This window comes from Bactrocera oleae, chromosome 2 (assembly GCF_042242935.1).
Source record: "Bactrocera oleae isolate idBacOlea1 chromosome 2, idBacOlea1, whole genome shotgun sequence".
Lineage (NCBI taxonomy): Eukaryota > Metazoa > Arthropoda > Insecta > Diptera > Tephritidae > Bactrocera > Bactrocera oleae.
In genome coordinates, this window is record NC_091536.1 from 74,342,675 (window position 1) to 74,365,491 (window position 22,817).

Below are 22,817 nucleotides of genomic sequence, written 5' to 3' on the forward strand. Positions count from 1 at the left end.
TATAATATACTTTGCATTTATTTTTGTAGTACAACTCATCAAAAATTTGAAGAAGTTATCAAGGCAGCAGCTAAAAGCCTCACAAACTTTGGTATCTGGTATCGCATCTATAACAAAACTCTATTGAAGAAATTATACCTGAATAAAACTATGTTAAACTGAGCTTTCCTCACATTTTAGTTTCAGCCCTTCAAAGTTTTAGCATCGAAGGACTTATGATGGGCCTAGTAAACTCAGAACCACTATCTACGGTAATGGACTTCTGAACCTCTATATTCACAACATTTGAAGTGGTCTTTCAAAAAATATTGACTCAATAGCCAACCTTAGGCCATACAATTCGGAGAGCCCAAATCATTGGGAGAGTGTGGCGTAAACTCAAAGGATATTCAAACTCAGTCTTAATTCAACCACTAAATACCAAAAAGGTTTCACCCAATATCAGTAAAATCGATATGAAAATTAAATGACACTAGAAGAACCGCGTTTTTGATGCTCGAAGAAACTATTTTATGTATAAGTTGTGGGTCGTCAGATATTCTATTATGATGATTTTCAAAAATGTATCACTTAATCTTATTATTTTTAAGAAATATCCACCCCTCATATATATAAAAATGTTTTATTCATTATATTTTACTTTCTATGACTTACTCAGTTTCGTTATTTTCGAACACCAACTCTCCCTGCACTGGTTCGTAGTCCTTGCCTGCCTTGCCAGTACCATCCTCTGTCCAATACGGTATGATTACCTTCCCGCGAGCACCTGAATAACGTTGCACCTTCAAATCGTATGTGCCAATAGATTCAGCAAAATCATGCGTCTTCTGATTGAAGGCAAATATACCCGCATGATCATCATCGAGTATCATAACAGTGGCCACTTTTGGCACAGCTAGTATTGCCGGATCCGACGGATTACTTAAACGCACATAAAAATGTTCGTCTTGTTCAAAAACATCATCATCGATAACTTCAATTTTGAAGCGTTGCTCATCGACACCCGGCGGAAATGTGAGTACACCCTTCTTACCAATATAATCGCTACCGGCTTCGGCGGAACCATCTTCGGTTTGATAATCGACGGTCGTATAACCGGATAAATCACCGCGACGCACAACGCGCAACTCAAATTCACCACAACTCTCCATGACAGTGTAGTGGCCGGGCTCGAAGCAGATGCGTACCGTCGTATCATCGTCTTCGGCCTCCACTTCGACGCGCTGCAGCTGTGCTTTCACCTCATTGAGATCGGTGAGAGCACGCTCCTGCACTTTGCGCATTATATTGCCGCTGCCCATCATCTTACGGGTGGCTTGTATGCGATAGAAAGCGCGTGATTTGGGGCCTCGATTAATCAATTGCTCCTGTGCCATCATTTCTAATTGCTCCAGATCGCTTTGTGGGTACTTCTTACGCAGTTCTTTCAGCGTTGAAATGTATTCACGTCGTGCATCCTCGAAGTCTTTCATCTCTTCATTCTCGGCCAGCTCCTTGATGCTTTCATGACGATTCATCTCAAGTACGGCGTCGCCCTCGGCGCTCACAATAACGCCTCGCTTATTCATGCGATAGTTCTTGTCAAGATATTTATAAATCAACAAACGTCTGTCGGCTATATAAGCCGTCAGCACGGTAGTGGGGAAGAAAATGAATGTCAATAGACCCTCCCAGACTTCGACGCGCCCCGGTGAAATCTGCGCCAAGATCAAGTACAACCAAACGTAGGCAAACAGAGACCAAGCGGCCGTTACAATGAATACCCGAAGATGTTTGATCTTGCGCACTTGACCATTCGGTATGACGGCAATACAAAGGGCAATAATGACAAATAGGTTATAAGCGGCCGAGCCGACAATTGTGCCCGGACCCAAATCGCCAGCTTCAAAACCCTTCTGAAACATTTCAATAACGGACAAGAGTATCTCCGGCGCGCTGGAACCCAACGCCATCAGCGTCAAATTGGCAACGGTCTCGTTCCAGACGCGCACCACAACCACCTGTGTTTCGCCGCCCTTTTTCTTGATAACTACCTCCTTCTCCTTGGACGTGATCACTTCAATCGCCGCCATAAAACGATCTGACACAATTGAAACGCCAATGAACAAATACGTCATCGCCAGGAAGTACACAAGGCCCCGCGCAACGCGATCGCCGGTACTCACATTGTCAATTGGCATCCAAACTTTAAGCACCAGACCGTCTTTGCATTGCAATGAACTGCCGCTGTGCTGCGACAAGGCGGTAACATTATCGCCATCATTAGCATCATCAGCATTACCATTATCATCATCATCATCATCACCATCAACAACACCGTTATCATTGCTACCAACAGCATCATTATTATTATTCTGATTTGCTTTCGGTGTGTCACCGCCAACGTCTGCCACGTCGCCTCCACCACCACTACCGGCACCGCCGGCTTTAGCAACAGCACTCACGTCCGAGTTTGCCCCCGCCACGTCCGTATTACGAGTCACTTTATCATCATTTGGTTTGTTGCCAACGGCATCCAAATTATTGATGCTACCGTTGTTCGGCGTCTCAGCGCCGTAGACAAGTCTAAGCGTTGTTGTGCACACCAAGAGCAGACAGAAGATCGCCAAAATAGTGCAATCGCGACTGGATCGCTGTCTATTTACCATAATTAGCGCCATTTTTTGTGCTCGTGTGCTTTTCTTCTTCTTCCTTCGTTTGCGTATTGGTGTTGAAGTTTCTTTTGCAAATTTTAAACGCTCCGGACACGATCTTTCGCCATAAGTGAAGTAATGCTGCGTAAAGCTCTCGCAATCGATCGTGCCAACTCAACTACACCAACTTGAACCGTCGTTTGGTGGGTTGTATTTCGTTGACACCGTTGTGGCTCGCAAATTGGACGGTTGCTTTGGACTTTAGCGAGTGTGTTCAATAACTGTTTCGTGGCTGTGTATATGTGTGGGTGGCTTTGTAGGCGTGTCGGCAATTGTTGATGCTGTGCGCGTCGGCTCACTACAGCTTTGAAGTTGATGATTGCGTTGCTACTCCTTTCTAAATTAAGCGTGCGCTCAGTTTGTCAATTGAAGCGTGATTACGTGAGTTTATCTTACAAGCTGATGGTTCTTACTCACTATGTCAATATGTTATGTAATGCGGTTCTGTGCTTATATGATGCCTTGCAGCTGTCAGATTTCAGCTTTCTTTCGATTTATGTACAAAACTGCATGTGACGCAATGAATATGTGTACTTTGTTGTTTGAATATTTTTACGCTTTTTGTTGTGTGTTAATTTTCGCTTTTCATATTTTCTTAATTGCTGAGGTCTCTACTAGGAAGCTCGTGCTTTGTTGCTATTTATGTATATGTATGTATTTGTAAAGTATTTTGCGTACTAGTTAGCGCTCGAATTTGCCCTTTCGTTTTAATTAACTAATGCTATGATTACAATTACTTTATTTATGCTATTTGCCTTAAGGGTGTGTGTATATCGATTATATATATGTCAATATGTGTTGTTGTTTAGTTTTTTTTTATTGCATAACGCTTCTAATGCTGCTTCTACTTAATAAAAATATTTATACATATACATATATATATATATATATTTGATTTAAATTTAAATTTATTTTTGGACTAATAAAGCATGTGCGCTTCACCGACTGCCTGTAATCGTTCTACTGTGCGAATTGTGCTGCACTAAACTACGAAGCTGCATAGTTGTTGGTTTTGTAGGCTTTTTTAATGTAGTATAGGTGTATATTTGCTCTTTACACAGCTAGATTTTTAATGAAAAATTTTTACTTTTTATGATTCGTAGGTATAACAATGACTTTTTGCGATTAGAATTTTAGTTTAAAGAATTTGAAAGAATTTAATTATATAATTTCGTTTCAAGTTATTCTAAACACACTCTAACATTTCGTAGTATAGTTTTTTTTGCGATCGGCGCTTGGCTTTGTCCGTGTTTGAAAGACTAGCATCGCTGTTGTTGTGTTGCCATTGGTTTGGTTGTTTAATTTATGGTCGTTCTGAAAGTAAAGAGAGAGAATTGAATCCTGATTGAGATGAAATATGACAAAACTTGTAGAATTTTTCAAAATAATATGTCATTTGATGTAATAACTGGTACTTTTTGTAATCAAAAACGCTAACAATCGTCAAGGCATATTTGTAACAAATTCCGGCTGCCTTGGCTTTCTGTATATGAGAGTTTCGATGTATCTTTAGGTGTTTTTGAAATTACAAAGGTGCAAAAAATCTCCCATAATCTTACTTATTCTTATTGCATCCAATCTCATCTAACCTACTACAATACCATGTACAGGTGCATTTCTTATAGTATGAAAGGGTACACCTTAAACATTTTTTGTTCTGATTTTGATCGGTCAGTTTTGTTGGAAGTTATTAGCTATACTGATCTGAACAATATCTTCCGAAATTGTAGCAATGACTTGGATAATAAACAAATTTCTTGATAATAATGTTGTTACTACTAATCCTAAACTACAAAATTCCTTGTTATTAGATGGAAAAAATCTGGGTTTGTTTCAATCGAACCCAACTAACGTTAGAACGCTGGAGTGAATTGATAACCTAACCAATCTATCAAATAACTATTAACCGCATCCCTGGAGTTTTCTGTAAAAATATATATATATATATTTCACTTTAGCCAGTTTCAATATTATATCTTTAAATCCAGAAAGGATATATTTACTCTCCGATCTATAGTATTTCCTTAGAGAGTAAAATTCTGTCAATACGGGTTTGTGAATCAATATCTTGTGTACGAGTATATTATATTCTACAGAAAAAGTTTAATACTTGAAGTAAGACTAATTTTATTTGTACTAGTATTGTCCTAGTCTTCTTTGGAAAGCTCAATAATAATTAATAAGTTCATTTTATTTAAATTTGCCATATACAAGTAGTTAAAAAAAATTTTTAATATTTTAAATAAGTATCAAAAATAAATTTAATTTTTCAGTAAGGCCATCAATTTTTAATCTTTTTTGAATAAATTTTATAAAATATTATAAACTTTCTTGCCAGAGATACTTATACTATGGCTGATATGCTACCTAATACAAACCACTTATAAAAGTATATATGTACACATGTATATATCAACCCTTAAGATAATTATAGTACCTCGAAAAACTTTCCCTTTCTTTTATTTCTCTTTTGATTTTCTTTTTGTAATTTTTCCCTTTCTAAAAAATTACTGAATTTATCCGCATTTATCTGCAGTGCAAATCGCTTTTAGTTTCCGTCCAGTAACCTCTTGCCTCTATTATTTTCTCAGCTAATCGAGCATCAATAATGATTTCTTAATTATTACATGACAGTGATAGTGTAAACAAAATTTATGAACACAAGGGTAACGGCACACAGAAATGCTACTGTATGTGTATAGACAGAGGTATATGGATACACATGCTTGCGGATGGTGGAAACTAGTTTAGAATAAAAACTAAACTAATTTATAATTTCGTATTGTTTACAGATCGCGAATTGGAGCTAATTTAGAGGTATGCCCTTAACAAACATATGCACTTACATATAAACGAGTTTATATTGGAAAATGCAATATAAATAAAAATCATTTCACTCGCATGCACCTAAAACACAACAGCCGATTTAGAAATATATCTATGTATATGAAGGCAAATGAGATGTTAAGTTACAGGTGAATCTTTTATAGCCTAAAAGGGTACACATTAAAATTTTTTTGTTTTGATTTTGATCGGTCAGTTGGCAGCTATTAGCTATACCGAACTGATCTGAACAATACCTTCCGAAATTGTAGCAATGACTTGAATAATAAACAAATTTCTTGATCTGAACAAGTGGTAATCGAAAGGTCCTATGTCTGGGCTATAAGGCGGGTGAGGTAGAACTTCCCACCCACAGTTTTCCAAATAGTTTTTAACTGGCCTTGCAACATGTGGCCGAGCGTATCATGATGAAAAATTATTGATTCGTGTCTGGTCGCATATTCTGGTCGTTTTTCCGCGATGGCCTTTTTCAAACGAATCAATTGTTTTCGGTAGGGGTCCCTATTGATCGTCTGACCCGATTTCAATAGCTCATAATAGAGCACACCCTTGTGGTCCCACCAAATACATAGCATAACCTTGGCACCATGGATATTCGGCTTTGCCGTGGATGTCGATGGTTGGCCGGGCTTCACATACGATCTCTTGAGCTTTGGGTTATCATAATGAATCCATTTTTCGTTGCCAGTGACAATCCGATGCAAAAATGACTTATTTTCTCCGTCTAAGTCGAAATTTCCACTTTTAAACCATGCAAACCACTTTTGGCACGTTCGTTCGGCTAAAGCATGGTCACCATAAACGTCCAATAAAATACGATGGCTTTCGGTAGCACTTTTCTTCATGTTAAAGTAATGAAGAAGAACTCCCCGCAAAAGCACTTTATCTGGTACAAATTTCGACATTTTCAAATGAATGAAACAAATTGTTGTTCACGCTAAAACAAATGACATCTACTGAAAACGACGCGAAATAATACTAGTAGAGCCCTATCTTAGAAAACCGCACGATACACCCAATATATGCTATAGTTGTCCGATCTGAACAATGTAGATAAGTCTTAAGTAATAATCTCTGCCAAATTTCATGAAAATGCCTAGATAAATAAAAAACAAATAAGGAGGGGCTTAGTTCGGGTGTAACCGAATATATTATACTCTCGCAAGCTAAAGTAGACTGGATTTTCGTATATATTTTAATTAAAAGTAGGAGGTATTGCATGCGATCACAGGCAAGAAGATACACTATTATTAAAAAAAGATTCTTTCGAAATTACATTAAGGTTTCTTACATATTCACCGATAGATACGGTATAAAGATAACCGGAAATATTTATTAGGCATAAGGGGGGATACGAGAAGTACTGACCCGATTTTACGATTTTTTGCACAAGGGCATATATTCTCCCCGAATTTCAATACTAGAATTCACAGATTGATGTCTGTGTATTTGAAAAGTTATATTCCGATTTCGACAATACCTTTTATGCAAAGTTTTATTTTGATAACTTCACTGATGTTTGATTTGTACTACTTGTATACTGGAAAGGGAAAAAATCAAACGGAAATTAAAGTTGTGTTTAATGGGAAGTAGGCGTGGTTGTTACCCGATTTCGCTTATTTTTACAGTATGTAACATCACAAATAAATTTTGATTGAAATATGTTAAGTAGTTTCTGAGATAAAGGATTTCACCTAAAAGTGGGCGGTGCGGTGTGTATCTTAATTTAGTGCTTAGTTGTGATACTTTATAGCTTTTCATTTAATCGCGTTTTGTGGGCATGGCAGTGGTTCGAATACACCCATCTGCAATACCAAACCCATCTTGGGTGCCAAGGAACATATGTACCAATTTTTATTAATATATCTAAGTTTTACTCAAGCTAAGGCTTGCACGGATAAACGGATGCTTCGTCACCCTGATAATTTATAACATATATATATATATATATATATTTAACTCCATATCTATCTCGATTAGTTTTAGGTGATACAAACAACCATTAGGTGAACAAAACTATTATACTCTGTGCAACATACAAGGACTTGAGTTTGATCAGTTAGTTGTGTGGCAGATACATATGTTGTATGCGAACATATAGTAGTCCGATCCTTAGATAACAATATCTGCCAAATTTTTTGAAAATACCTCGTCAAATGAAAAAGCATTCCATATAGTTCAATTTGTATGGCAGATATATGCTATAGTGGTCCGATATCGGCGATCCTACGAAATGAGCAGCTTCTTGGTGAGAAAAAGACTTGTGCAAAATTTTAGACCGATATATCAAAAGCTAAGAGACTGATGGATAGACAGACAGGCATGGCTAAATCGACTAATCTCGTCACGCTATTAAGCGGGTGAGGCAAAGTTTCCCAGCCGCAGTTTTCCAAATAGTGTTTAGCCGGTTTTGCAACAAGAGACCGAGCGTTGTCATGATGGAAAATTATTACATCGTGTCTAGTCGCAAATATTAGCGACTGTTCGGCAATCGCTCGCTTCTATTTGATGACCTGTTTTCGGTAGGGTTCTGCATTAATGGTTTCACCCGATTTTAGAAGCTCATAATATATCACGCCTCTCTGATCTCACCAAATACAGAGCTTTACTATGGAGTCATAGATAGAAATGAAATAATAACCAAATTACGCCATCTCTTGGCGAATCTCACGAATATAGTTATAGACCCATATTAACTCGTGTTTGAGAATATTGAAGAAATAAGTTATTTGCTATGGAAATATGGAATATCAAACCTATAGAAAATATAACCCTTAAATTTTTTGTATAGCTAAAAATAAGATAACATACATATGTATGTTGCCTACATTTGGGAGATCCTCTTTATAAACTGAGAGATCAAAACTCGGTGCAAATGGTGAAGGGATGTTTCAAAAAGTTCGTTAATGCAATTAAAGTATGTATCATATGTTTTTGTTGCTTAGTTAGAGTTTATATCACACTTCTCTTTGAAGAAGTACAAGCTAACGTTCCTGCTGAAATTTAAGTACCATTAACTGCACGTCGAACAACCTATAATATAAGATTACGCTATTGAGGTTTGGTAGGGCTGATAAATGAACTTTATATATACAGCAATGTTAACAACATCTATACACACTATGAATTTGTAAACGATCTATGGAATGTGCAAGGTGTGCAACAAATGAGTTGGGTATAAACAATTGGGCGTGATGTGTCCGCTGTGTAATGTGCGGGTAAGTGATATAAAAATTGTTGCATTACTGAGGTGTAAATGTGGTGAAGCCATCTGCAATAACAACTATTAACTAATATTTATATATGTGGAATAGGTACGTATACACTTTTGCATATATTTCTAACAGTATAATGCTAGTTTGCGTCACTTTATTTTTAATTTTACTTAAATCTGCGTTACGACTCAAATCCAGATATGAGCAAGCATTGATGCGCAATTGACTGTGAAAAAGTGTAAAAATATTTTCTACTGATGTCATTTCGTCTTAAATTTCTTACTCTTTATGTCATAAGCCTAGTATTATTCATCAAGCTAAGTACACTTTTAATGCATTGTGTCTATTTTTATTATCTTCCACTGTAGCTTTATATTAATGAGACATACTTATGACAGCTGCAATAGTAACAAAAAGCATAAGCTAAAAAATTATTAGTAAAACAAGACTCATTTGACAATATAAGACGACCGTTCTCTAGAAAAGTGCCCATGATATGGCAGGTGACCTCCGGGACAACCAGACAAAATATTCTGATGAAATCTCAATTAGTATAGAATTAAAACATCAAGAGGTATTACTGGAAGAGCTTGGCCTAGCAGCTAGCAATGGTCTCAAAAATATTATAGAACTCTCTAGAATACACTTCTGTATATAATTTGAAAATATTACTTTTTTCTACTTGCAATATATTATTTTGCTTTGTTATGAGCTCTTTTCAATTTTCTGACACAAATATTGTACATATGATTATTGAAAACGAACTCATATTTTCCCTCACACTGCGAATCCTCACCCTGCGTAATAGTATCACCCATAGCTAATAAGTTATATGTATAAGAAATATGAAATACGTGGCCCACATTCTGGAGCAAAACACACTTACATTTGTACATGTAAAATAATACCTATTTAATATCCCAAAAGTAAACAACTTCATTAATATATATTGTATAAAATATATATCCTATAAAAATTATTCACTTTGATTCTCTGATTCCAACCCACAAGATACTAGGTGCCAGTAAATTATTTTTCAAACCTCAAGGAAAACAGGTAAGAAATAGCATTTTGCCAGAGTATTTAATCGACTTGGCCTAAGCGATTTTTAAAACCTTTTTTTGCTCAATAATGTTGTACAAGCGATTTTCATCTTAATTTTGAATTGAAGAGAGCATTCTTAATTTGTAATTACGGTTTTCTAAAAAGTATCATACTAAATTAAACTAAGAATATATGTTTATCATATAGATAGAAATAGATAATATACACAGACATGCATATATATGTATATGTAAATATGTGTATGTTAATAAAATAATTTTCATTGCTGTCTTCAACAATCCCAGTGTATCATAACAGATGACTAACATTTAATCACAATTCCGAATAAAACAGTGTAATTAAAGACTACGTCTGTTGCAAGCCACGTACATAAGCTATAAATATGAGAGTTTTTAATTAAGGCTATTATAAAATAATGTTTGTGGTATGCTAAATATTAGGAAGAGTGTGCGTCTAATGAAATTTTATGAATGAAAATACTTTATTTTAATAGCTTATACGGGTATGACGTAAAAAATATTTTTTTTTTATAAAAATTCTTCAATGATAGCTTATAAGACAGTTATCTCTTCAGATTCTTTGTTAGTCAACGAATTCGATCAAAGCTGCTGGAACGTTCGAAATGTCTTATAAAACAAGATTTCTTACTAAAAAAATTTAGGCAATTATGAAAACAAGCTTAAGTATATTATTCTTTGAATTCCTTCATTGTTGCATTTTTGGTAAATATTATCTATTATCTATATCTGTATCTATAATACAGAATCAATTACTTCGCACACTCTTCCACTATTTTTTTGCATTATTGTTTCTTTCAAGTGTTTTCTAGGTAGAACTTTAACTATGTCGATACTTATTTCCATTTAGTTCTCAAAATATGCCTTATTTGTTGGAGGAAGAAATACAACACTCCAAGTAATCAATTAGACATAAAATAAGCACGTCGATTTATGATATGGCTAAAATTAACGGTTGTCGTTTGATATGAATTGGAAAAGTAGAAAATGTAAAAAGTAAATATGAGAAAAAGTAAGAGAAGTAAGTCAGATTACGGTAACCTATAAGTACGCAAAAAATATTTCCTGCTGTAAATTCTTCATTTTCCATTCTCATTACAAATTGTTTGAAGATTTTGATAATTCTCGTATGTAACCCTATTCTAGTTCAATGAAATTCTAAGCATCAGTGAAAATATTTTTAATTCACTAAGTGATTAAAAAAATAATAATCAAGAAAAAACGATTGCACCGGTTGCTATAATATCCTTCAAAAACACAAAAAGATTCGTTACGAGAACTTCATTTTGATACTAGGCAATAATCCAGGCCAAATTTCGTTAAGATACCTAGTCAAATGAAAAAGTTTCCAATGCAAGTACTTGATTCCGAATGTTCAGGTTGTATGGCAGCTATATGCTATAGTGATCCGATATCGGCGGTTCCAACATATGAGCAGCTTCTTAGGGAGAAACGTTCAGATCGATACCTCGAAAACTGATGAAAAAAAGGATCAGTGAAAGATGATTTTAATTCACTGAGAGATATTGAAACAGGTTTTGTCGAGAGATTGTTCGTAATTTGAACTCATGATAGCAAGAAAATTGTTTAATTGATATGTATATGGCTGTCAATCAATGCTGAATTAATAAAATTCTCAGACAATACAATTTAAACCACTCTTTTTAATAATCATGTATTAATAACACATTTCAAATTATTCTTCAATCATATTTAATAATGTATTTCTTAAAAAATTATCTTTTTTTTTAGAAATATTCAAATATTATAGAATTACTTTCTAATTACAACACTAAACTAATTTTGAATAATATGAATTTGTATTTTGATTTCATACATATACTTGTAAGTAGTATATATTCATAATTTGATGAGACATTTTATCCATTGATACGAGCGCACTCACATTAAAATCTTAATTAATCGCTTAGCAAAACTCTTCGCAGCCCAGTGTGGAAGATATTTTTATAAATAATAATTTTTTTTTTGTTGAATTACACATTCCTCAAATATAACTTATACGGTTTGTAGTTGTATGATGGCATTGCGGAGCAGGAGCAATTGATGTTTCTACGAGACCGATTGAGAGCCGTCGACATAAACGAGGAAAGTAGCTCAAAGCAGAACCAAAGACGTTAAAATTTTTAAATAAATATTTGAAACAAGAAATATAACTTTTTGTTAATATTTTTATTGTTGTTTTGATTTCCTCTTAACGTCGGTTTAAAGGTAACCGTATTATGCGATTTCTCTTTTTTAAGCGGAATACAAAGGGGACGACTGCGAGAACGTGAACACAATTATTAGTAACCACAGTATTTTATTCGTGCGATTTATAATTAATTTTTATTTATAAATAGTGCCGAGGACCTAAAATATATTCCACACATCTGCATAAATGCACACATGCAAAGAAAAAATATAATAAATAGTATCAGCAAAATTAATAAATTTTTTTAGAGAATTTTCAAGAAATTTTTTTACGAAAACAACAAAAGTGAAGAAAAAAAACAACAACTATTGGGAATTGTATATTAAATGTGCTTGCATTTATCGTATTCGCAGATTGTGGTGCACAAATCTAATAGGCGCTCTTCACGCTTTGCGCTTAATCAGCACTTATGAAACAGAAATTATGGATTATATATACATATATTTTTATCAAATATTTTAATGTATTTTTCTATTTACAAATTTTTTTTCTGATATTATATTTTTTTCTATATTTTATTTTCGTTTAATTTTTATTATTTTTTCTCCTACTGCAATTTGTTTTATACAATTTTTATATATTTATTTTCACAATCTTTATAACAGTTCCACACGACAGAATAACGAACCGTTGCACCACATGTTACATTACATTTAAATAAATTATTTTTATTTTTTGTTGTATTTTACATTTTTAGCTACCCCATATAACAGAACGCTCACATATGTTTGCCGACGAATTGTCCGATGGCGACCCGCGAAACAACGCACTCGAACTAATTGTAATGAGTGCAGTGGTAATTCACGGTAGCTCGAAGTCGTCTCTTCTATGAGTACCTAACGTAATGTGATGAGTCGTTAGTGCCGTTGTCGTACTAATGCGCGCTACACCAGCGATAGCAGGGTCTATAATTGCGTTATAGAGAAGACGTGCTTTCACTGAACTGACGCAATTTTGATTGTGTTCTTAACTTCTGCAAAAATTGTGGGTAGAGAGGGAGACAGTTTACCCATTTGTACGACTATTTCAGGACTTAACGCTCAAAAATTTTTTTTTTCAATTTGAAATATTTTAGAGCTTACCTTGGCTGTAGAAGGAAACCTCAAAAATTTTTCCAAAAAATTTGCACTAATAAAGATATGGTTTTCTTGAAATTTGGAAGAAATCTTTTTTACGTACAGACTTATTGAATTTCGTTGAGTGAAACCAGCACCGCTGCCTCGGTACTCTTAGGTGCTCATTCACTCATGGTCTCTCCGCCACTGCAGTATGTGCTTCGCCTTATCATAGCGATCATACTAGTAGTGTAGGGAACTCTGTGTGCCACAATGCCTTTTAGTAAATTCATATTGACTTTACATTTACAATTTGTTTTACTCAATACTTTTGATTTAGAAATGATGTTTTTGATTGGAGTGAAAGACCTGAGTGAAAACAAATTTTAAGAGAACTCTTCTTTTTTTTTAAATACACAACAAGATTATGCAGTTATTTATAAAAGTTTAGATGTTTGTTAGTGAGTGAAATTGCATTCAAAAGCATGCTTCTAGATTCTAGACAAGCATACAGTCCATAAACATTATTTTTCTGGTTTATATAAAAATAAGCATGTTTCACAATGCAGAAGCTTTTTTTTGTACGCATTTACAGTACGTATGTGGGACATACGCATTGATATTCCACACAATTAGTGGAGTGGGGGGTTCCTACTTGACTACCAACCGATTATTTATGAATAGGTAGATAGAATAGATGATAAAATTTTATTGTATTGAAATTTTTTTTACGTTAAAACGCTCTCGCTTTGTTTTAACAGCATTACATTTTGATGGTATTTTAAAAATAATTTTGTGGTAGAACCGCTAGCGAAACACGTGTTCTTTAATAATGAGCTCTGTGGCTTTTTACCGACGTCCAGCTTAAGGGCGTTGCGTATTTTTTGTATATATGATTCGGATGCTGTTCTCAGTTGATCTGAATATTGGTAATTGTCTATATAAGGAGTATTCGGCTATTCACCGAGCAGAATCTCGGTTGCCGAACTAAATATAGTTCTCATATAAAATAAGAGGATATATTTTAATAGTCTTGACAAAATTATTTTTAAATAATTAAAAGTCAATCCATAATTTTTAAGCGATTTTCATTTATTTTAAAAATGAAAATTTGGAGGAAAATCTCAAACTTTAATGGGATCTGAAAGATGTTTTTTTGTCAATTAAATCTTTGAATTACTGTGAGTGACTAAGCTTTCCTTACATTCAACAATCGCGATATATTCTTTTAAAAATCATGAACTATATTTATTAATATCTACTGCTATTCTAAGTAAGAGCCTAAAAATAAATCTAGAATTTTTTATATATAAAATGGTATTTTGAAAGTACAACGACATACAAATTACATATTGTATCTATCTGATATCCTCAAATTTTGAAATTTTGGTAAAGTTGCAGTATCAAAAGTATGATTTAGATAGGCACTATATATAGTTCATTAATTTCTATCTGTGGTTCAAAAGAAGTAGAACATAAGCTGGTTTCGTCCTAGACGTATTTTATCAAGCCAAGCAGGCTGTGGTTTAGTAACCGAAGGCCTCGTTAAAATTTAATAAATCAGGAAAGCATAATATAACATGGCATTCAGAATAGATTTGAGGTGGCAAGTGTGCAACGCTAAACAATGAATTGCGAGATTTATTACTACCTATGACACCTTTGCATTATTTTATGGACAAAAGAGCTATATGTTATTAAGTGTTGTTAAATGAAGGTGATGAGCCTGAAGTGTGCAGTGAGATCTAAGGCTTCTGGACCTTTGAAAATATATAAAAATTTCTGCAAGAGACAGAGGCTTCTAGATACATACACATGTGGTTAAAGGGACCCTTTCTTGAGACTAGAAATAGGTACAACAATGATCGTTTGGTATATATGGTAACGATTTCTTACTGATTTTAAGGGAGGATAATATAATACGGCATAATTGTGATCAAACTGCAACTATTGTACACTTAAATATATCTACCTAAGCGAAACAACTACAGTCAAGAAAATCAGGGTTACTTTTTATTCATCAAGAAATTACTCAAATTATAAAAGTGTTTGAAAAGCATCGTAGGCTCTTAAATCGTTGCAAATATCTCTCCATATTCTCTCTCATTTACAATAGTAACTTATGTTGAATTCCCTAAAGTTCAAGCCGATCCAATTATACATTAGAAAATCCAATACAAATTAATCAAACTCATTCAAATTATGGCATAAAAATATTCGTGAAACCAATCTAAAAATCTATTTCTTTGAATCCGTCTGTGCCGAATTACACTGAAGCAGAGAACGTATATGATATAAGTTCTTTAACTAAAGTGCTTGCTAAACTTTCAAAAACTCATACCTTAGAAATGTCAGCAGTTGCATACATATGTAATAAAGAAACTCATTCGACTATATTTTTTGCATTTTTGAAAAGAAAAATTGCTAAAAAAAGCTATTTTTAGTGTTTTTCGAAGTGTGTCTAACTGAAGTTAACTGTATTTTAAACATATTCATTCCTGTGTATATGGGTTGTATATGGTTTTAAGATTTATCAATTAACTAAAGAATGAGCCATAAAGTCTGCTGCAAAGACAATTCGATAATTTCAAAGAAGTGAAATAAAAAAAAAAATAAAAATCCGATTTAGATCTAGAAAAAGTGAAACTATTTTTTCACAGCAAATCAATTGAAGTGCAAATGTCAAAAAAAAGCAAAACTAAAAACAAAACAATAGTGAAGTGCCGTTAGAGTCGTAAAAATATAACGTTCCACATTACGCGCCACATTCCCAGTGATATCAGCGTTTTCAAAAGAGTGTTCTCAAAACCAATAATTATTTGGATAGTATTTATGCATTGGCCCATAAAGATATTGCCATGAAAAGGAAACTCTTAGCCAGGATTTATAAACTGAATTTATCAGCGAAGTGCGTTTGTTTGCTCGGTCTATTATTTTTACTCATTTGCATGGCCTCCAGTGACAAAGATGTCCAATCATTTCCCGCCCGAAAAAAACCAGATATTCAACAATTTCCAGCGCCAAAATCACCAAAGCCGCCGCCAGAAGAAGCAGAAACACCTCCCCCTTTGGCTTCTACAGATACAGAGGCGCCAAAAAATATAAATGTTCTACCCACAGCAAAGTCATTGCCAGATGTAAATGATATTATACCGCTAGAAACACCTCCACCGTTGCCTTCTACGGATAAAGAGGCGCCAAAAGATCCAGATGTTCAACCTGCGCTAAACCCGCAACCAAAAGAAGTAGAAACACCTCCACCATTGCCTTTTACAGATAGAGAGGCGCCAAAAGATCCAGATGTTCAGCCTGCGCTAAACCCGCAACCAAAAGAAGTAGAAACACCTCCACCATTGCCTTTTACAGATAGAGAGGCGCCAAAAGATCCAGATGTTCAGCCTGCGCCAAACCCGCCACCAAAAGAAGTAGAAACACCTCCACCGTTGGCTTCTACAGATACAGAGGCGCCAAAAAATATAAATGTTCTACCCACAGCAAAGTCATTGCCAGATGTAAATGATATTATACCGCTAGAAGCACCTCCACCGAAAGAAATTGTACCCATATTTACACCTGCAGCGCCAAAGTCGAAAGCACCTCAAGCGTCTAATCGTACAATAGCAGACCAAAATCAACGATACGAGGATGAAAGTCATGTTGATATGATATGCAAAGATGGACTCATCTTACGAGCTTGGCGTCCTTTGACGGGTATATCACAAGAAGAACGTATACTTCGTGGCATAGTTTACTTTCTTGCAATGCTTTATTTATTTATTGGAGTGGCCATTGTATCGGACCGTTTTATGGAGGGTATTGAGGTGATCACATCTAGTGAGAGACGTCTAACCGTACTCAATAGACATGGTCAGAGAGAAACCATAACAGTACATGTATGGAATGAGACTGTAGCTAATTTGACGCTAATGGCTTTAGGATCGAGCGCACCAGAAATTTTACTTTCCATAATCGAAATGTTTCAGAAGGATTTTGAAGCCGGTGACATAGGTCCAGGTACGATCGTCGGCTCGGCAGCATATAACTTATTTATCATTATTGGCATTTGTATAGTCGTCATACCGAAAGGTCAAGTGCGCAGAATACAGCACTTTCGCGTATTTGTGGTGACAGCTACTTGGTCGGTATTTGCATATGTGTGGATGTGTATCATAACAAAGTATGTAACACCGCACATTGTCGACATATGGGAGGCTTTAGTAACATTGATATCCTTTCCGATTTTCGTTTATCATTCTTATATCACGGAGCGACGTCTTTTCTGTCCGAGATGTTACAAACAAACGTACGATGTTAATCAACGGAACGTTGTGATGAGTTCGATCGACACGACCGAACGGGACTCGGAACCGATACGTTCGAGTATTAAAGATTTAATTGAGACGCCGGAAATGCGTGAATTCGAGGAACAACGCCGTGAATACATCACCAAACTGAAGGAATTATATCGCAAACATCCGCAATATGATTTGGAAAAGATTCAGGCAATGGCACAAGAGCATTTAATACGCGTGAGCACGAAGTCGAGAGCTTTCTATCGTATACATTCGGGACGTCGCTTAACCGGTGCCGGTGGTGTGTTAAGAAAAGCACGTGATTATGCAGCTGTGGAAATTGGTCAAGCAAAAGCCGTATATCGTTTGCAAGGGAAAGAGGAGGAGCCAGAGATTGATGAAGATTTTGAGACACGTTTGTATTTTGAACCCTGTCATTATACAGTCTTGGAAAGTGTTGGCGATGTGGAGCTATATGTGATTCGTGCGGGTAGTTTAGCAAAATTCACCAAAGTCGAATACTACACCGTAGATGGCACAGCCGAAGCTGGCTCAGATTATATTCCCGTAAGTGGTGTACTCGAATTTCCACCGGGTATTGAAGTGCAAATAATAAAAATATCTATTGTTGATGACGATATTTTCGAAGAAGACGAACATTTTTATGTTCATCTCAAGAATCCCAGCGATGATGCTGTAATCATCACACCCAAAGTAGCGACCATCATGATTTTAGACGATGATCATTGTGGCATTTTCGAATTCAAAGACAAAGAACATATTATACCCGAAAATGTAGGCATTTACGAAGTGAAAGTGAAACGTTATTCGGGCGTTCGTTGCAAAATTATTCTACCTTATTACACCAAAGCGAAAACCGCAACATCGGGAAAGGAATATATGGATGTGAAAGGAGAACTGGTATTTGAAAATGGGGTACATGAGTAAGTAAATTACTTATATACATATATATAGAAATATGCATGGAGATTTGGTATTTTTGTACTGTCGCAGGCTTTCTATAGAAATCGAAATCATTGAAGAGCACTGCTTTGAAAAGAATGTTTTCTTCGAAGTGTACCTTGGTCAACCAAGAGTATCAGAAGGTAAGTGCACACACAAGTATGTATATTGCTTTACAACTAAGTATTACATAATAGTATATACAATATGTTAACTAGTTTAATCAACTCTAAACTTTAAATCCTACTGTTTTTACAACACTTATAATCGCATTTTGACTTGTTCAAATTTGGTATAACCTCTATGTTTTTGATTTTGACGCCACCGTGTTTACAACACACGATTCGAACAAGCATTATCTCTTCTTTAACTCACTGCTTTTGTCATTTTACCATCATTTACACTTGCTCCATACCGTTGCTGATGATTGATGGTTTGATATGTGATAATAAATCGGGATCATGTTAATATTTAACTGTAAATCGTCTTATGATATAATATAGTGTTGTAAGCGGAACGAATTTGTTTTAATTATAAACGTTTCTTTAAAATAGAATACTATATATTATAGTCGTTTGCATTAAATATTAAAAGGTTACGATTTAAGCAATAAAGCTCTCAGTACTACTGAAACTTTTTCACTTGAACTTAGAGCACTTACACTCGAATTAAAACTTTTATTGCCGGTAGTTTGATTACTAAATATTAACTGTATTCACTTAATTTTAACAGATGATCCACTCCTTCTTCGAGTACGAGAGGTTCAACAAAAGCCTAAGGATGAAAGAACTTTTCGAGATAATATTCTTTTGGCAGGTCTTCCGAAATTGGCAGATATATCAAAAATACAATGTCGCATTACAGAAAGTGAAGAATTCAAAGTAAGCTATCATTTGAGAGGCAGAAACTACATATAACAAGAAGTGTATATAGTATAATATTATATAACATGTTCTATTTTATAGCAAACAGTTAACAGGCTGGTTCAAACAGCGAATGCGTCAAAGCTGATTGGTACCACCTCGTGGAAGGAGCAATTTTTGGACGCCATGACAGTTTCAGGTTTAAATCAATTCATTCAATTTCATTGAATATATTACTTTTATTAGTTTTTATTTCCCGTTCTCAGGTGGTGGAGGACTATACGTAGACGATGCTGATGATGATATTGAATATGAGGAAGATGAGGACGAGGACAATACTGGACCCAGCGGATGCGAATATTTTATGCATTTTTTGTCGATTTTTTGGAAAATCTGTTTTTCTATAATACCACCAGCAAGTAAGTTGTAGCTGAATCACTAACATTACCCTCGCTCACTAGCAATGAAGCAGTGTGCGTCATACACTCTCCGACTTATAATTATTTTATAAATCGGTTTCGGCGAATAAATTGTTTTCTAGCTTCTTTTTTACACCTTCCAACAGTTGGTAAGGCTGATTGGTTTGAAAATCTATGCACTTTAGTTTCACTATAAATATACTTTGAGCAGGTTGGATATCTTCCTTCGGTTTATTAGGTTTTTAAGCCTGACATGAGTTTAGTGAGTTTGGTCAACTACCAGTAGCACTTGCGCATTCGGAAGACTCTTCTGGCTCAAGGTAAATGGAGAGACGCCTAGTTGGCTCTTTGCTCTCAGCAAGGTTTACCTTTCTCTGGTTGCTGAGGTTTTAATTCGTTATAGCCCAATAGGTTCTTTATTAAAAGTCTTACTAGATTCTAATTTTAGAAGTTGCTCGAAAAAAGACGAATGAGAATCATTTCTTGTTTTCTTTTCATTATAGTTTACATATTCAGGCTCATAAGTAGACTAGCGGGAATTGAAATCAAATGACGTGATAGTTTCAAGACACTTTGTTAAAACATTAAATCCAACTAAACGAGTTTTCTGGGCTCAGTTAGGGCTATCCTTAATAGTCCGTATATGGTGCCTCTTTTTTTCGTTGGCGATCAGTCACATAACTTACGCATTAAGGTCGAACAAAAAAGCCGAAAATGGTATTTTTATCGTGAAAAAATATTACGAGCTTACTTTGTTTTCGTACATTATATATAAAATGATTTAGCATTATTTTTTGTGTTATATTTTTAGAAATCTGGAATGGATATCCGCGTTTCATTATTTCGATCATCCTGATAACAATTTGTACTACCGTGCTCGTTGATGTTTCATCTCACTTCGGTTGCACATTGGGTGTACTAGATTCGGTTACAGCAATTTGTTTAGTAGCATTAGGCACCAGTTTACCAGGTAATCGATTAATAACAGCGGTCTTTTTCTATGATTCGCTTTCTGAATTTTTTCACTACATATTTATTTATTATTTCATTTTGCCAGACACATTCGCCAGCAAAGTGGCCGCCATACATGACAAAACCGCCGATAATGCTATTGGCAATGTCACGGGCAGTAATGCGGTGAATGTGTTTCTTGGAATCGGTATAGCATGGTCTATGGCAGCCATATATCACGCTATGAACGGATCTAAATTTTATGTACCCGCGGGATCGTAAGTTAATAACACCACATTTGTAACAAAGTTCCGTTGAGATAATATATATAAATATATCTCAGTAGTTTAAGTCAAATTAAGTCAAGGGGCAAATTTTTGAGCTATTATGAAGAATATTTATGAAACCTGCTATTTTATTTTATTTTAATCAGTTACCTGTAATAGAAAGTGCTGAAATAAGTGGAAAGATAGATAACAGACATTCACTAATTTTGAGTGGAAAGCAATGTGCCAACCTTTTCTTAGCTTGACTTATGCTATTTTAACATATTGCCAAAGTTTTTTTTTATTTAATACTGTTGATACACTCGGCTGTACAATAAATAACACTTAATTGAAATTCTGTTAATTTAAATTTTGGCGATATTCTTAAGTAAATTATTCTTAATATTCCGAAAAAATTATGAGAAAGTCAATAACTCGTATAATGCAAGCTTTGACAAGCTTAAACTTTGAATTACACTCATCTACTAAATTACTAAAATTATATATTAACCAATTTTAATCTTTTAAATATTACTGCAGTGTGCTCTTTTCAACGGTGCTCTATCTGGGAGAAGCGATTATCGGGTTCGCGTTAATAGTCTATCGACGCAAGGAATCCATAGGCGGAGAGCTTGGTGGCCCAGTGGGAATTAAGTGGCTGCATGGCATTATATTATTTTCACTTTGGTTTATTTATTTAGCAATTAGCACAGTGGAAGCATATGGCATTATTCCAGGTTTCTAAAAGGGTCACAAAAAATTCTAATATACATACAGACAAACACCAATAGAATATAACTTAACTATGTGCATAAAACCGATGTACTGTTAACAAAAATAAGATTTTTTAGTTCTTACAAATACAAAGTTTATTTAATATAAACATGGAAATGTTATGACTTTTCCGTTGAATCTATATATGTATATATATGTATGTATATATAATATATACAATCATAACAAAATGTGCTATGGTAAACTGGTAACTGGTGGGTAAAAAATCGAGTTATTCCCAGATTTTGTCAAGTCGAAATGTACAAGTTTCAGAATATATGGTAATATTGTTCGCCACAGGAACGAGTCAGCGACTCACATAAGGCAGCGATGAATTCAAGCCTACACTTGGAAAAATATCGGCGGTAAATTAGAACAATAACAGTGCTTATTTTCAGCTTTGGATAATTGAATCATTGGATAAGATTAATCATGTATTACAGTCTAAATTCCCAGAAAAATTTTTGGCTATATCGATTTTGACTAGATGTTAATGGTCTGAATAGTCTGTGTGTTCTTTTTTTTGACAAATACTCCATCTAGAGTAATATATTTGTTATAGCGGTACTTTACATTTCGATACCGGTTCTAAAATTTGTCACGAATTTTCGCGATGTTTTCTGGCGTTGCCATCTCTTGTGAAACTTCTGAAAGGGGTGTATCATTTGTGCTGCTACGGTTAAATTGCAATTGAGAGTACTAGTTTTATTTGTTTTGACCTTTGAATTTGGTTAAATTAAGTTATGAAAATAGGCTGATTTCTCTTGCAGCCAGGAATAATCCCATTTAAACTGCTAGAGACGCTTGTCCATTGTGATGTCCAGAACGCCTAGGTATGGATCAAAAAGACCGACGCATAGAAACAAAACGCCTAAAACCTGCCACAAATCTATTGAGGCGGCTGATATCAATGGAATATGGAAGTAGCTTGATGCTACAACTAGTGAGGTCATGAACTCCTTTACTAGCTGTGAGCTCATTGCGGGAAGCCTCCATTGACCTTTCGTAGTCCACACGCATTGCCTAACTCCGCCATGACTATTCTGTCACAGAGAAGACAATACAAGTATATGAGATGCTTGAAGTGTATTCCTATCCCAAACCTATCCAGAGCACTAATGACTGCTTTCGACCGCACATTGTTGAATGCTCCCTCAATGTAGAGGAACTTTCCCACCGCATATTTCT

General features: G+C 35.0%; 2 protein-coding genes across 15 annotated transcripts in view; one reads left to right on the top strand and one right to left on the bottom strand.

Moving 5' to 3' along the window:
* Positions 1-22,817, bottom strand: part of Calx (sodium/calcium exchanger 3) — a 117,689-nt gene that overhangs the window by 84,428 nt on the left and 10,444 nt on the right. For 2 of the 14 annotated variants that reach the window (XM_036358590.2, XM_070105661.1), the window contains exons 1-3: positions 12,736-12,845; positions 11,741-12,224; positions 655-4,007 (exon numbers count right to left, since the gene is read on the bottom strand). In XM_036358590.2, the coding sequence (XP_036214483.1) occupies positions 655-2,660 (2,006 nt within the window). In that variant the 5' untranslated portion in view covers positions 2,661-4,007; positions 11,741-12,224; positions 12,736-12,845. Of the gene's footprint in view, positions 1-654; positions 4,008-11,740; positions 12,225-12,735; positions 12,869-13,225; positions 13,471-19,017; positions 19,108-22,817 lie in introns of those variants that run through there. The other 12 variants (XM_070105668.1, XM_070105669.1, XM_036358584.2 and 9 more) reach the window with 11 other exon arrangements.
* On the top strand, positions 3,623-21,746 carry LOC106616066 (sodium/calcium exchanger Calx). Its single transcript, XM_014232530.3, has 9 exons — positions 3,623-3,644; positions 16,378-18,337; positions 18,408-18,499; positions 19,089-19,237; positions 19,322-19,418; positions 19,486-19,638; positions 20,450-20,608; positions 20,696-20,867; positions 21,396-21,746. The coding sequence occupies exons 1-9, from the start codon at positions 3,623-3,625 to the stop codon at positions 21,598-21,600; spliced, it is 3,009 nt and encodes a 1,002-aa protein (XP_014088005.2). The 3' UTR covers positions 21,601-21,746.

What these genes read in the sequence shown, in the direction of transcription:
- LOC106616066 (XM_014232530.3), top strand. Translation starts at nt 3,623, where the DNA reads ATGTGCGCTTCACCGACTGCCT. An exon ending in TTTGAAAATGGGGTACATGA is followed by an intron (nt 18,338 to 18,407) that starts GTAAGTAAATTA and finishes GTACTGTCGCAG; the next exon opens with GCTTTCTATAGAAATCGAAA. An exon ending in GGACGCCATGACAGTTTCAG is followed by an intron (nt 19,419 to 19,485) that starts GTTTAAATCAAT and finishes TCCCGTTCTCAG; the next exon opens with GTGGTGGAGGACTATACGTA.